At 35.0% G+C, this 16,206-nt stretch overlaps 2 protein-coding genes across 2 annotated transcripts; both read right to left on the bottom strand.

Moving 5' to 3' along the window:
* Positions 1-799: 799 nt before the first annotated feature.
* Positions 800-4,077, bottom strand: LOC115455572 (esterase FE4). Its single transcript, XM_030184208.2, has 3 exons — positions 3,853-4,077; positions 1,767-2,983; positions 800-1,140 (listed from the first exon to the last, which is right to left on the bottom strand). The coding sequence occupies exons 1-3, from the start codon at positions 4,027-4,029 to the stop codon at positions 888-890; spliced, it is 1,647 nt and encodes a 548-aa protein (XP_030040068.1). The 5' UTR covers positions 4,030-4,077; the 3' UTR covers positions 800-887.
* Positions 4,078-9,117: 5,040 nt separating this feature from the next.
* On the bottom strand, positions 9,118-13,369 carry LOC115455573 (juvenile hormone esterase). The gene is made up of 3 exons (XM_030184209.2): positions 13,145-13,369; positions 10,518-11,729; positions 9,118-9,545 (listed from the first exon to the last, which is right to left on the bottom strand). The coding sequence occupies exons 1-2, from the start codon at positions 13,319-13,321 to the stop codon at positions 10,599-10,601; spliced, it is 1,308 nt and encodes a 435-aa protein (XP_030040069.2). The 5' UTR covers positions 13,322-13,369; the 3' UTR covers positions 9,118-9,545; positions 10,518-10,598.
* Positions 13,370-16,206: the final 2,837 nt, after the last annotated feature.

The following is a 16,206-nucleotide window of genomic DNA, read 5'->3' as shown; positions in this document are numbered from 1 at the left end:
CTGTATTTTTTCCCGCAAATTGCCTATAAATTTTTATTATAGCCACTCTTATTCGAGGTACAGAGGTTTTCCAGATAAATAGGCTTGTTTTATTATGAGACTGACCATGATTTATTGAACAAGTTTTTTAAGTATTTCGGACAACCAGCGTTGTCTTAGAAAAAACATTGTAAGAAAACCTAAATCCTCAAAAGACTCAGCCTTAGGCATACACATTTTTTATTTGTTTAAATGACGGAACGAGCTTACCGTTCGTCTGATGATAAGCGATACGACTGCCCATAATCAGTACAAATACCAACTAACACCTAGAATTAAAAAGTATTATTTGGTATTCCACTGCGCTTGCCATCCTGAGACATGAGAAGTTAAGTCTTATTATATCCAGCAGTAACACTGGCTACATTGTTGTTGAAACCGGACCACAATAGTAACTACACGCTGCTGCTTGGCGGCCGAAATAGACAAGCAGTAGTACTTACCCAGGCGGACTCTTACATATGAGAGACCTACCACCAGTACCAAGCATTAGAAACCGTTAGTGAATAACCTCAGGAATCTTTAATAAGCCATGACTGCTTTCTACAATCGTTAACGCTAATAAAAAGCAAAGGCATTTATGCGAATAACATATCTAAGCGATAGACTTATCGATCGTTTAAGTCATTCCCATATATTTTTTTCTTATCTCACTCGCATAAACAATTGTAAAAAGGCGTCTTGCCTAAGGTTGCAGGTCATTTGAACTAAAACCAACGATAAATACAAACCTTAATTGATTATTTGTAATATAAATAACTCGAAGATTACATCATTTTTAATAAAAATAAATACTTATCTAAATACGACAGTCATAAATTGTACACTATCTGATTACAATTATAAATCTACAAAAGAGTATAAATAGTTAAAAGAATTGCTATAATTGCAACATTTCTTGGTGCTAGTGAACTGGCGGAATCTCTGGTAGGTGGTACTGGCACTCTGTAGTGTCGCTCATATATCGCATCCCAAAATTCAGCTCGTTCCTGCATTAGTGGACCACGAAGCTCTATGCTTCGACCCACGGACAGATGAGGAGATCGGTTTTGACCCACTGTAGGCCATGAGGCGACTGGTGTCGCGTTGATTACTGGATTTCTGCGAATAATAAATAACAATGCAGATAATCATATGTCTCGCATGCTATGGAGATTTATGGCTTCTCGCAATCTACATGCTGATATAAATTACAATAATTATGGTTAAATTTTAAGGGCTTTTAACATTGTTAAGTAGTTCGATTTTTTGTTGTTGTATAGGACGCGAATGGGTCCCAGACTTGTCAAAACTAAAAGTTCTACAATGAACAATGTTGAGAGATATCACTTGTTTGTAATCGTACAAACAGATCAAGGCTTACATTTCTAGTAAAAAATCGAACAAAATAATCCTTGATAAAATTATAGATATAAAAAGCTGATAAATTTAATCATATAATCTTATATCATATTCTTTAGATCTTTAAATATTATTAACCCCCTCAGCAAGACGAAGTCTCTGTTCCCTATTATTAATTGGTTCGATCTAATAACCCAACTCAAGATTGCCAGCAACAAATTAAAGCACGTGAGAAAGACTCAGATTTCGAAATTCCATGACCACTGTTATTTCATTGAAATAAGAAATGATTATTGAAATACGATTTAAAAAAATAATAATGTCTTAAAAGAATGTACACTTAAATATTACATTTATTATGTAATACAAATTTTACTTTAACTCACCCAGCAGTCATGAAGTTAAACCAAAATTCTCTTATGAAAGTCTTAACCCTCCTGTAGTCCTCTGTAAGGTTGGTTTCGTCTTCATCTCTCGCAGCCCGTGCTTGGGCACAATGGGGTGCCCCTTTAATCACAGCATCTTCTTCATAAAAAGAATACTCATACAAATAGAACTCCCTATGACCAGCGTTTACATTCAGTTTCACAGTTCTCAATATGGAAGTTACAAAAGTTATATCAGACTGAAAGTCGACGAGTTTCAAAAAATTTGATGCAATACTTTCATTCCCGAAATAAAAATACTTCACTGATTCAGCTACGCGTTGTCTTTCTTCTTCGCTGCTAAATTGCAAATCGCTTGGCAGAAAGTTTGCGAAGTTACTTTCCAAAATCTGACTTATTACTTCTATTGCTTCATGAGGGAATAATCCTTCCATGTCACTCAGCCCGTACAACGTCGGATATTTTATATAATCTCCTCTGTTCAAAATTGTGTACGGAGCTTCAGTCAAAAACATCTCTTCACCTACATCGCGTTCTACGCATGGTCCGCAGTTAGAATTTATTTTTATAAATGTATCAAATGGTTCAGTCAAGAAGAATCGCTCCACAGCATCGAAATTATGGAAGTCTGTGAAATTGTATAACTCAGCATGTTGTTTCGCCACTTCAATGGGATTCGATTGTACCCCATAAGTAGCAAGATTTGATCCACTGTCTATTATAACTTGATTGAATAGTCCTCTCGTTATATTTGACAGAGGCAGGAGATCAATTGCCGAACCACCAGCGCTACAGCCAGTTAGAGTTACATCGTTAGGGTTTCCTCCAAAGCTTGCAATGTTTCGTTGCACCCACCGAAGGCCTGCAACTACATCTTTCATGCCAGCATTACCCGGAATATTCTCTGTGCCCATACATATGAACCCTAGTATGCCGATCCGGTAGTTGTAGGTAACTATGATAACATTATTTGACGTAGCAAATGAATTATAAGAGTATGTTGCTCCGAATCCAGCATGAAAGGCTCCGCCGTGAACGTCTACAAGGACAGGGAGATTGGTCTTATTTGTCTCAGGAACGTATACGTTTATAACAAGGCAATCTTCTTGCATGGTCTTGTTGGTTAAGTCGACATATGACACAGGACCCTGAGGGCAAATGATGCCCCGATCTACGGCATCGAAAGGTGTTGTCCATGTGGGTGGTGGAGATGGCGCCTGGTCAAAGAAAAACAAAAATTGAGTGTTAGTAAAACAAAACATTAAATGATAATAAAATAATTTGATAAACTGTAAGTTTCTAGAACCAGATGACGCTGTGCATTGTCAGTGAGTAAATTAAAAAATAGTTCTGATCCATCAATTATGAGATAGAAGGCAACCGTCAAATAAAGAATATCAGCTGGAATATAAACTTGAAATATTATGGTTATTTTATTCATACAAAAGACATTTTAGATTTTTTTTATAGCCACGGAAAAGTAACGTCACTGTACCTAATGGTAAGTGGAGAAACGTCCAGACAGAGTGTTATTTACGAGGGATGCTATGTTATATTTTATCTCTAAAATGTATGTCATTGAAAAATAAACCTTAGTAAAATGGTATAGTAATTGAAATCAAACGTTTATTAACGTTTTTAACGTTATTATTTTCTCCCAACGCTTCGAAGACTTTGCAGCCTTCATAGTCACGGGGCGGACTGTTTACTGCTTGATTAGAAACGTACGGTATACGTAAACATAAGAAATCATTATGTAAAGTAACAATGTCATCAGTCTTGTATTATACACTGTTCCACTGCTAGACACGGACCTTCTACTAAAAAGCTTTTAAGCATTACTCCACCACGCTGGCCAAGTGCAGGTTGATAGACTTCACAGGCCTTCGAAATTCTCATAGAAAACCTCTGGTATGCAAGTTTTTGCTATGTTTTATTCACCGTTAAAGCAAGCTGTAGTTCACAAAGAAAACACACATAACATTAGAAAAAAAAGTGCGCGGCCTTAGGTTTTGATTCCGTGAACATTCGTCTCGGTCATACGTTCCACTCTCAACTAGGCTATCCCTCAACAAATATAAATTACCTTAAATCTTTCCCTAACAGTTGCAAAGGGTATGTTGTAGAACGAATAGAATCCCTCCCCTGGATTCTTATATCCTCGCACCGGTCCTTGGTCTATGTTTACTATTCTCGTCTCTTGAATTCCTTGACTCTGCACATTTACTAGTACAACACATATGATTAGCGTCCCAAAATACATCTTGATGGTTTGAAACTGTTTCCAATACTAAAATTCGTTCCATTACACTTATTATTTATTATAAGACACATATCGGATTGTAAATATAAGCCAAAGCTTACAATATAGTATTTTTGTAGACGTTTATGGATTTAAAGTTCCATCTGCGTATGCGCGATAAAAAGTGCGTAAAAATGCTCATGGTCCATAATAACAAAAAAAATATTTATATTTTATTGTCATAACTATTCATCTTCAATAAATTTGCAGGTTTGCATAACGCGAGTGCTGTACAATTTCGCAATTAGTTGCTAAAATAATTACAAAATAAATAGAAAGTAGAGTTTAAATTTCTGATCTCTTAAATTTCTTCCTTGGAACCCCTTCACTATCACTAACTGTTTTCCAGATATTTGACATATTTCTAATCGATCCACGGTTCATTTGACTAGCTTCCCCTATTTTTCGCTGCGACGGAAGCACGGACTGCGCGTTGAAAAACAAAATTGATGGTATATCGTCTATTGACTGTGTAGTTGAATCGCAAAACCAATATCCAAACAAACTACATACACGATCGATACCGGCATACCTAAGTCCGTGCGACAGTAAATTCGAAGGGTCAACAAACGATCGTGACGCGTAAATTGTCTTATTAAATTTATTGTGTACTGTGTACACGTCCTTATAGAAATTGTTTACGGATATAGATAAAATTAGTAGCTGGGATACGTATAAATCAGTTTTTATATCATAATATACCATGAGTTGCAAAATAGACGTCATTTTACGTATATTTGATTCTGACTCTACATCGCGAGAAGCCGGCGGGGTAGATACCAATGCATTGCTTATTTCTTCCACCAAGCAGCATTGTTTGTTCCAGTTTCAATTAACTGTAACCAGCATAATTACTTGTTATTGGTAGAATATATTTTATATCCCGGATAGCGAGCACCGTAAACAAAGTGTTAAAACCCACCATAGTGGCCCACGTAAGTGTGTCGCGTTCCGAGATCAGCCTGTGTATATCCGGTTCCAATATGCCGGCATAATTTTGTCGGCTGTCAAGGGGTAATTATCTCTTGTCAGTCGACATTCTATTGGACCCCGCTCCACTTACCATCAGGTAGTGAGGTCACTTAGCCATGCACGTATAAAAAAACAACACCAATAATGGAAAAATCGTACTTTAATAATTATCATTTGTATCTATTTCTAGCTGACCCGACAGACGTTGTCCCGTCTTAAATATGAATTTGCGGCGCGCATTCTGTCAACTAGTCCATTGAAATGTTACATTTTTTAGGCCTTACCTTGCGTTTTTTAAAGGACGCAATTTTATTTTTTTGAAGTGTAGGGGGGGTCAGTCTAAAGCTAAAACCAAGTTTGTGGGGTCGCCACCCTTGTCCCACGGCCGCCATCTTGAAAATAGGGGTTGAAATGGTTTTACGATGTATCTCTTAAACTATTTATCTGACAAAAAAAATGTATGAACACTTTTTGTTGCAAATTAAATTTTCTACAACTTTGGTTTAGTAACTTTTGTCGTAGAACTATAAATAAAAAAGTTATAAGCGAAAATGTTAAGAAATTCAATGTTAAGCAATGTCCATTGCAACGTCATCAGAACGTGTGTTTATAAGGTTCATAATACTCTTTTTGTACTCATTAATACCCAAATACCCAAGAGACAATTAGGGAACAAAAGAACATCTGCCTGCTATTATTATTATTATTTCTAACCTCTCTTATTGTAAGAATAGCTGATAATATTGTGTTGAAGTTGTCGTTCAACTTATATCTTTTAGTTGTGCTACATATTTCTGTACGTGCGAATGTATTTTATTCTGTTTTTAATTCTGCAGACGATTTCGAATGATTTTAGACACGATTTTAACTTTAGTGAAAACTACTTTTTTTTTAGCATTTTGACTTTTAAAAAGACTTTTTTAAAAGTCAAAATGCTAATAAACTTTCTACTTAGGACAACTTCAACACAATATTATCAGCTATTCTTACAATAAGAGGGTTAGAAATAATAATAATAGCAGGCAGATGTTCTTTTGTTCCCTAATGGTCCCTTGGGTATTTGGGTATTAATGATAGTACAAAAAAAGTATTATGAACCTTATAAACACACGTTCTGATGACGTTGCAATGGACATTGCTTAACATTGAATTTCTTAACATTTTCGCTTATAACTTTTTTATTTATAGTTTTACGACAAAGTTACTAGACCAAAGTGGTAGAGAATTTAATTTCCAACACACAATGTTTATACATTTTTATTGTCAGATAAATAGTTTAAGAGATAAGTACATCGTAAAAACAATTTCAACACCTACTTTCAAGATGGCGGCCGTGGGACAACACAAACTTGGTTTTAGCTTTAGACTGACCCCCTACACTTCAAAAAAATAAAATTGCGTCCTCTAAAAAACGCAACCCCAAATGTAACTTTTCAATGGACTACGCTGACAGTTATTTCAAACAATTGACAGTTATATAAAATGAATATTTTCGTTAAGTTTTTTTTTTAAAAATTCTAATTTTTCACGCAATATTTGAAATTTTTTCTTTCATAAGAACCTTCTCCTGACAGTAACAAACACAACAAAAAAAAAAAAGAAATCGATCCAGCCGTTCACGCGTGATGGCGTCACCAAAGGAAATAGGGATTCATTTTTATATATATATGGATTAATTTATTTGTACAGTTACTACCTATGATATAATAATGTTATAATTTAACTAATGACTAACTGTTCGTTTCGGCTCCTGTTCTGTTTCGTGACAGTGTGCGCGCGCATCGTAAAATTTACTCTCATTATTTATCCCTAACGTACCAAAAGAAGTATAACTTCAAAAATACCGATCTACAACTCCATAGAGATACTCCACCTACCAGAATTCATACTAATCACCTTTGAAAAAGCAGTCATCCTCCATTCTTGTTGCATCGTAAGAAAAAATCTTCAGAGAGACCACAAATGAGTTTTCTTTCCTTTCCCGTTACAAATAATATTACATCTTATTTCATCTTAGGTCTCTCATATGTGAAGTCCGCCTGGGTAGGTACTACCGCAATGTCGATTTCTACCGCCAAGAAGCAGTATAGTCACTGTTGTGTTTCAGTTTCCAGAGTAATTACTGGATATAATAAGACTTAACATCTCATGTCTCAGGATGGCGGGCGAGCTGAATAACAAACAATACTTTGTAATTCAAGGTGTTGAATGGTGTTTCTACTATTAATGGGCGGTCGTATCGCTTACCATGAGCCGAACGGCAAGCTCGTCTGGTTATTCAAAGCAATTAAAAAAAAATCTTAAGTCCGCACGTTGAGCGTATGCATTTTTAGTACAACAAATGTTCTGTTTGTGTCAGTGCTGTGGCCCCACATTATAGAACCCTACTCTACATAATATATGTGTTGTTACCTTTTTGACTGGTTTCATTGCATATACAAAATTATTAATTCTACTACTAACAATACCTATGTGTAATTTCCGATTAATATCTTTATTAAGTATTCCCAAAAGATTTGTAAGTGATAATTTTTTGATTTATTTATATTCAGTTTAATGATACCTTTACTATTAAATGTTGGTGGGTTTGTCTAAATTAACAATATATATTATAATATTTTGATTAATTTATTTTGGCAAACAAACAGTAATTTTTTAACAAATTATGTTTTAAAAATAACGTGTTTACAACTGAACTATAGTGCTGAAGACATAATTGTATCCAAAGAACAAAATATAAACTGCTAAACACAAAATTTACATTATTAGATATCATTCTACATATCTAACCGGTTAATATCAAACCAATGGAATAATTTATCTATTGTGTCATTAATGGTAAACGAGTTTCTATTGTATTGTTTTTATTAGATGTGACTATAAAGGAAATATCGTCAACGAATAGTATATATTTCAGGTAAATTATTTTTATGACGTCATTTAAACATATGCTGGTGATAGGACCGTAACCGCCCGGAATGGTGACCAGGTATTAGAAGCCATAGTAGCCCATGTAAAGGAGTCGCGTTTCGAGATCAGCCTGTATAAGTGGATCTGGTTCGAATAGGGCGGCATAATTATGTCAACTGTCGAGAGCTGACTATCTCTAGGCAGTCGACATTCTATTGGACCCCACTCCACTTACCATCAGGTGCAGTTACACTTTACCGTGCTCGAACATACAACAAAATGTAATACTGTTAACATAATGATCGATTATTTTTGCAACTTAGTTTTAAATCCTTAGTCATCCATTTTTGGTCTTATATTGTATATTAATTTTAACTCAAACTTTTGGAAAGAGATTATAGAATAATGGAATTCATTAAATGCGGAATTAGTCTCAGTTTTTAGGTAGATATCAGACCAGGAAAGGCATACAGGACTTATTAATACACAATGTACTACAAACTATTTAACAAATTTTATCAATTTCATTATCTAATATAATTTACTCTATAATTCAACAAATAAGCCGCGTTTAGACGCGGCTTATTTGTTAAATTGTAGGTAAAGTCAAGAGCACATGTTCTTCCCCCTCTTCCGCTTTAACAATAACATAGCGCAGAGCGTAATTGAGCATACAGAATATTAGGAATAGAATTGGTGAATTCATTCGAGGTTTATAACCTCTAGGGGGCAGCTGCCCCTCCATCCCCCATATTGGCGACACCCTTGCCAACCCACATAAACGCATGTGCGTTTGACTGTGGAGTGGGTACTTTGTGTGTTTATGTTATACATATGCACACAAAGTACCAACAAAATCATGAACCATCAACCAGCGATATAACAATGGACTATAAATGAATGGCAGTGGGCAGGGCACATAGCTCGCGGAACTGATGGCTGATGGGGCCATAAGGATCTGGAGTGGAAGCCACGAACTGGCAAGCGCAAAGTCAGTCGTCCACGCATGTGGATAGATGACCTTATAAAAGTCGCAGAAGGTCACTGGAGGCGGGCGGCTTACAAAAGGTCGATCTGGAAATCTTAGAAGGAGGCCCATGTTCAGCAGTGGACCTCCTGCGGCTGATGACAATGATAAATGAATGTTCGCGTAATAAAAACTCAACGTACGATTTCATAATTTTAATGAAAAGCCCTTAATTAAAATCCAATAGGATACTAGATAAATAAAAAGTTATTTTGGATACAATTTACACACATTATAAGTGTATACTCATAAACTAGATATAATATATACATGTATATTAAATTACTCAATAAGCAATAATTCACGTTAATAAATCTACAAGAGATTAAAAATAATTAACAGAATCGTTACTGATACTGAATTTCTTGGTGCCAGTAAGGATGCGGAGTCTCGGCTAGGTGGTACTGGCAATCTGTAGTGTCGCTCATATATCGCATCCCAAAATTGTGCTCGTTCCTGCATTAGTGTACCACGAAGCTCTATGCTTCGACCCACGGACAGATGTGGAGATCGGTTTTGACCTACTATAGGCCATGAGGGGACAGGACTCGCGTTGATTACTGGATTTCTGCAAATAATAAATAACCATATAATTAATCATAAATCTCGCATGGTATGGAGGTGTATCTCTTAGCGTCTCGTAATCTGCATGCTGATATAAATTTTATAAAATAGCAATTATATTATAATTATTTTTTTCTTTTATTCTATATTTATTTTCGAGTTTTATCCATAAGGACATGCCTACCCCATCGGAACTTATATTAATACAAGCCCAATAAATTAAAATATATTAACTACATATGTATATTATGCGACAGTTACATAGGTAAATTCTAAAAGCTAATCATGAGTTGCTAAGAGACAGATTTTTTTTGCTAGTACTGTATGAGACTTTTACTAAATAGTCTGTACTATTCCAACATCTAATTTATTTGTCTTAAATTCTCTAATCAATATATCTCTCTCGTTTTTTTTTTTTTCATACAATCCATCAAGCAAATAAATGATATATATGTTCGGATGGTAAGTGCTTTAACATTGTCAAGTACGTCGAAGACTTTTTGTGTGAAGTCTCGAACTGCTCCCAAAGACTTAGGAATACCAATGTATAAATAATATAATTTGTTCGTCATCGTACAAATAGATTAAGATTTATGTTTTACTGTTAAATTGAACATTGAAGTAATTCTTAAAGATAACAATAACTCAAGCTGATAAATATCATAAATTTTAGATATTAAGATATTATAATGCCTCTCAGCATGACAAGGACTCGTTTTCCTATTATTAAATCGATTAAATATTATAATCCATCATGCAGGTGCTTTGCTTTGGGATTATTAGCAGTGACTAGCCAGCCAAGTGAAAAAGACTCGGATTTCAAAATTCCATGCTCACTTTTACTTAATTTAAATAAAAAACGATTATTGTAATATAATTAAAATAATATTCTTATGTTTGGAAAGAATGTACACTTATATGTTATATTTATTATGAATCCAATAATGAATATGTAAAGGCATTAGCTATAACTCACCCAGCTATCATGAAGTTATACCAAAATTCTCTCATTAAAGTCTTAATTCTCATGTAATTCTCTGTAAGGTTGGTTTCGTCTTCATCCCTCACAGCTCTCGCTTGGGCACAATGAGGGGCTCCCCAAAGATCCATCGTCATAATAAGAGTACTCATACAGATACAACTCTCTGTGTCCAACATGTACATTTAATTGAACGGTTCGCAAAATAGAGTATACAAAAACAACATCAGACTGATAGTCCACAAAGGCTTTTAAATTACCCGAAACAGATCCATTCCCAAAGTAAAAATACTTCACAGATTCAGCTACGCGTTGTCTCTCCCCCTCGCTGCTAAACTGCAAATCGTTTGGCAGAAAATTTGAAAAGTTGCTATCCATCTGCTGACTTAATTCCTCAAATCTGTTAAAATAGAATAGTCCTTCCATATCAGTTAACCCGTACATAGTGGGGTATTTAATGAAATCTCCTCTGTTCAAAATTGTGTATGGAGCTTCATGTAAAAACATTTCTTGTCCTAAATCTTTTTCTACACATGGTCCACAGTTAGAACTTGTCCTTGTAAATGTTTCATATGGTTCAGTCAAGAAAAACTGCTCCAGAGCATCTAAATTATCGACATCTGTGAAATTATATAGCATAGCGTCTTGTTTCGCCATTTCGATTGGATCTGGTTGTATTGCATACGCAGCGAGATTTGATCCACTGTCGGTTATAACTCTTTTGAATAGTCCTTTCGTTGAATTCGACAAGATTAGTAGATCAATTGCCGTACCACCAGCGCTACATCCAGTTAGAGTTACATCATTAGGGTTTCCTCCGAAGCTTGCAATGTTTCGCTGCACCCACCGAAGCCCCGTAACTACATCTTTCATGCCAGCATTACCCGGAATATTCTCCGTGCCCATGCATATGAAGCCTAGTATGCCAACGCGGTAGTTGTAGGTGACTACAATTACATTTTTTAATGTAGCAAATTTATTGTAAGTAAATGCGTCTCCTAATCCAGCATGGAAGGCTCCACCATGTACGTCAACAAGGACAGGGAGATTTGTCTCATTTGTTTCAGGAACGAACACATTTATGACAAGGCAATCTTCTTGCATGGTCCTGTTGGCTGAGTTGACGTATGGCACAAAGGCCTGAGGGCAAATGATGCCCCGATCTACGGCATCGAAAGGTGTTGTCCATGTGGGTGGCGGAGAGGCGGCCTGGTAAAAACAAAAAAACGTGTAGTATCTCATAAAATGAAGCATTGAAGATCTAACTAATGACACTGTTTTAAGTAGTAATGGAGACCTTTTGTGTTTTCTCAATTGCTCCTTTACCGGATAACCTAGAACATTTATAATTTCTTGTAGATTATGTGAATAATTCCATAATCCATAAGCCAGATAGTATATATAAATAAATAAAATAAAAAGCCTTTTATTTCTAGAAATGGTTAGTACAGTTAATTAGTTTTTTTTTTTTTTTTTTATATTATGGGTTTTCCAGAACCCCTTCACGGGTAAAGGCCTCCTCCAAAGATTTTCAGCGTTCTCTGCTCTGAGCTTTCTGTATCCAATCATGACCTGCTATCCTGATAATCTCATCTTGCCACCTCGTAAGCGGTCTTCCTCTGTAGCGTTTGCCTTGAGGCCCGGTCCATGTCGTTACCCTTTTTGTCCAGCGGCCGTCTTGCAGACGCGCTACATGACCTGCCCATTTCCACTTAAGCTTTAAGGAGTGGCTTAAAACATCGGTTGCTTTTGTTAAGCGTCTTATTTATATATAGTATATATAAATCCTCAGTTAATTATTAAACTAAATTTGGATACTCGGCAAAATTATATGCTTCCAGAACCATTGGTTTACGTTGTTCATTGTCGATCACTAATATTTAGGACGACATGTATGAATTCTCTGATAAAAGTCATCCGTTAAATAAATTATAACCAGATGGATTATAAACACAAAATACTTGCGTTATTTTTCTATATAACTTACATTTTTAAAACCCGACGTAAAAAGTTATATGTTTAAGATCCGTGTCAGTGAGTCTATCAGTAGCATCATAGCTGCCAAATAAATGGACAGATTTTGATGGCTTTTTTGTTTGTAACCTTAATGAATGAATAATTAATGAACAATTTATTTGCTTGAATTTGAAATATTTATTATTATTATTTATGTGTAAATTTACGATATATTGAATCTCCCTATTATGGTCATTAGAAAGGTCAGCTATTACTCTTATTTGAGCAAAAAATCACAGCTGCAGACCGAATAGGATTTTAATTCCGAAGTTTAGTGGTAAGGTCGAACTTCATAGCTGTTTCTGCAAATCTAATTAATAATATAATTAATAATGTTATCATTTAAAAAAGCTATTAATATTGTAATTTATTGTATGGAAAAGAGATTAAAACATTCACGTCTAAATATTATCAGCATATTTTCTACTTTCACAAGACCGATTGACTTAAAATTTGGTATACATTGACTTGTAAAGGATTATTATTATTTGTTGTTTAATTTAAGTAATATATTTCGTTTAAGAGTATTTTAATTAAAAAAATCATTATGCATATTTCGTTTAAGAAAATTCTAATTTAAAAATTAACCCTTACAGAATATGGATTACCTTAAATCTTTCCCTGATAGTTGCGTAGGGCATGTTGTAAAACGAATAGTATCCAGCCCCTGGTTTCTTGAATCCTCGCACCGGTCCTTGGTCTATGTTTACTATTCTCGTCTCTTGAATTCCTTGACTCTGCACATTTACTAGTACAACACATATGATTAGCGGCCTAACATACATCTTGTTCGTTTGAAACTATATTCGATACTACTATAATATAGCAACTATCAAGCACATCAAAAATTGAACATAAGGCGGAGCTTACATTAGAGCATTTTTGTAAAAAGTAGTTCAATAACCAATAAAAACCAAAAATAATTTGACATACCGGTTACCAATTTTGAAGTCGGTGACTGAGAAAATCGAAACAATAGATTTAAGGTCAATTAATAATCAAAGATCCATGAACAAAAAAAATTATAATGCAGCTGTGGCGAAAGGTGAAATTTTCCGAAAGAGAACCCGACACAACATATAGGTACTAATATAGAAAGAAAGAAAGATTTATTATTGGGACAATAGCAGTATAACATGTACAATACAAGCAGAGACAAATAAAACATATACTTAAAGAAAAAATACACAATTATACTCATTGTGCCAACAATGGGAACCCTCATTCAGCTTCAGCAGTACCAGCATGACTGATACTGTAGCGCTGATTTTCAATGAGGGGAATATGAATTAATGTGGTCTGCAAATCATTCTAATTATAGTTATAATATATAATAATAATAATAATATCAGCCCTGTATTATACACTGTCCCACTGTTGGGCATGGGCCTCCTGTACCACTGAAAGGGATTAGGCCTTAGTCCACCACGCTGGCCCAGTGCGGATTGGTAGACTTCACACACCCTTAAAAATTCCTATAGAGAATTTCTCAGGTATGCAGGTTTCCTCACGATGTTTTCTTTCAACGCTAAAGCAAGCGATAATTCACAAAGAATACACACACATTTTTTTAGAAAAGTCAGAGGTGTGGGCCCTGTGCTTTGAACCTGCGGACATTCGTCTCGGCAGTCCGTTCCACGACCAACTAGGCTATGGCCACTTTATGATGACGATAGTTAGATTCTACATAAAGAGAAGTCGGCAGGAATCAGGGTATGTGAACCCTTAGACACTGATGTGCAGCTTCAAAGACCCAATCCCAGAATATATTTCTATCTGAAATTGTAGCTTAATTATTAATTGACTGATGTCATGGGTATTACCAATTTTTTCTAATCGATAAAAATGCGTTTGTCTCACCGGATGTTTGATAAAATACCTACAATATATAATTAAAAATATTATTTGTTTTAATGTTATTACTATGCATTTTTCGATAAATTTGTAGATTCGGTGATCGCGTGGGTTCGTATTGATACTAATTATCATACGATTTTGCAACTAATTGCTAACACAATAACAACTAAATATAAATTTGAGATTAAACTTCTGATCATCTTGTTCCTTCACGTCGTATTGGAGGCACGGATTGTACTGCCTTTACAAACAACTTCGACTGCTGAGGGGTAATCATCTCTCAGTCCACATTCCATTGGACCCCACTCCACTCACCAGTGCAGTGTAGTGATTGCAGTGCACGTATAAAAAATACGAATATACGCGACCTATCCCAACATACATCCGATATATAATTTACTCAATGACGTCATTTTATAGCACTGTTTTTCTTTTTGTCTAGTCTTTCTTTTTCAGTATTATTTCACACTTGTTACTTACTTTGCTACCCCTATTGTTTATATTATATTCTTGATGTTGAATATAGTTAAGCCGAAATTTAGATTTAATGGATGTTTTTTCACTTCAAGAATGTTGTTCACTTTTGTCAATGAACATAATGTAATAATTTTTGTCTTGAAAACTCTGTATACCTTGTACAACAAGTTTTGTGAAACTTATAAAAAAATCAGTAGCAACTATATTTCCACCGACCGTTATCACACTCCAACATGGCGTCGGCGCAATATATATTAAAGTTTTTTTTTTTTTATAGAACCTCGGCAAAGTGGCTTAACTGCACCTGATGTTAAGAATAAATTCAGCTCAGTTTTTATGACGGGCCGCCTGCCTGACGCCGGCTCTCTTTGGAGAATTCCGATACCAGGCAACGTACGTTAGAAATACTGAGATAAAATGTTGCCTGAGGATCTCTCACTTCAGCCTGATTGGGCTAATATTTAATTATCATAGGAAAAAGAATAATACGAAATCAGATGTATATTTTAAAATATTCTTGGCATCCCAAAAACAACAGAATTTAAAATTCAGCAGGGGACTAAGATCACGGCTTGAGCTCTGTCCATAATATATCTGTGAGACAGAAAATTCAGTCAACAAACGAACAGAGCAACCCGAAACGTTTATCAAGTTTAATTCGTATTGTATACGCGGCCTTATAAAAATTATTTAAGTATTTTGATTGATAAAACTGATTGTGTAATGTATTTTATTTAATTCGTTTTTATATCAAAACCATCGTTATATATGTATATGCACTATGTACTATATCTGGCGCTCCGAAAACTCGCTGTGTTCAATTGAAGTGTACTGCAATCCGGTATTGGTTGCCATTTTACTTATACTATATTAAAGCGCTTTAGCATTGCATGTTTTAAAAGTTTGATTAAACGACGATTGATGTTTTAGCGCTGCAGCGAACTTTAGTTCTAACTACAAATTTTGGACAAAAAGTTTAAATGGACGTACGTGTCTATAGAACATACGTGATTGAGCATAACATTGTAGCCAGTGTAACTACTGGACATAATAAGACTTATATCATTTCTCATGATGGCGAGCGCAGTGGAATACCAAACAATACTTCATAATTCCAAGTGTTGGATGGTGTTTCTACTGTTTATGGGCGGTCGTATTGCTTACCATCAGGTGAACATAGACATATACTCCTGACTCCTGTATTGCAATATTAGTAGGAAATAGCTTTAATTTAACTAAAAATGACATATCAAGTAGCATAGGCTCTATGATCAGCCTTAATTGTCAAAAAATAATACTTTGTGCATTTCCTTACTTATAAAATGTATCAGATAAG

Source organism: Manduca sexta, chromosome 7 (assembly GCF_014839805.1).
Source record: "Manduca sexta isolate Smith_Timp_Sample1 chromosome 7, JHU_Msex_v1.0, whole genome shotgun sequence".
Classification (NCBI taxonomy): domain Eukaryota; kingdom Metazoa; phylum Arthropoda; class Insecta; order Lepidoptera; family Sphingidae; genus Manduca; species Manduca sexta.
Note: the sequence above shows the minus strand (reverse complement) of the source record. Positions and strands in the feature narration are given on the sequence as shown.

Coding starts and splice junctions, on each gene's coding strand:
- LOC115455572 (XM_030184208.2), bottom strand. CDS start 4,029: ATGTATTTTGGGACGCTAATCATATGTGTTGTACTAGTAAATGTGCAG. Junction 2,984..3,852: donor CTGTTAGGGAAAGATTTAAG/GTAATTTATATT, acceptor TTCTTTGACCAG/GCGCCATCTCCACCACCCAC. Junction 1,141..1,766: donor TTTAACTTCATGACTGCTGG/GTGAGTTAAAGT, acceptor TATTATTCGCAG/AAATCCAGTAATCAACGCGA.
- LOC115455573 (XM_030184209.2), bottom strand. CDS start 13,321: ATGTATGTTAGGCCGCTAATCATATGTGTTGTACTAGTAAATGTGCAG. Junction 11,730..13,144: donor CTATCAGGGAAAGATTTAAG/GTAATCCATATT, acceptor TGTTTTTACCAG/GCCGCCTCTCCGCCACCCAC.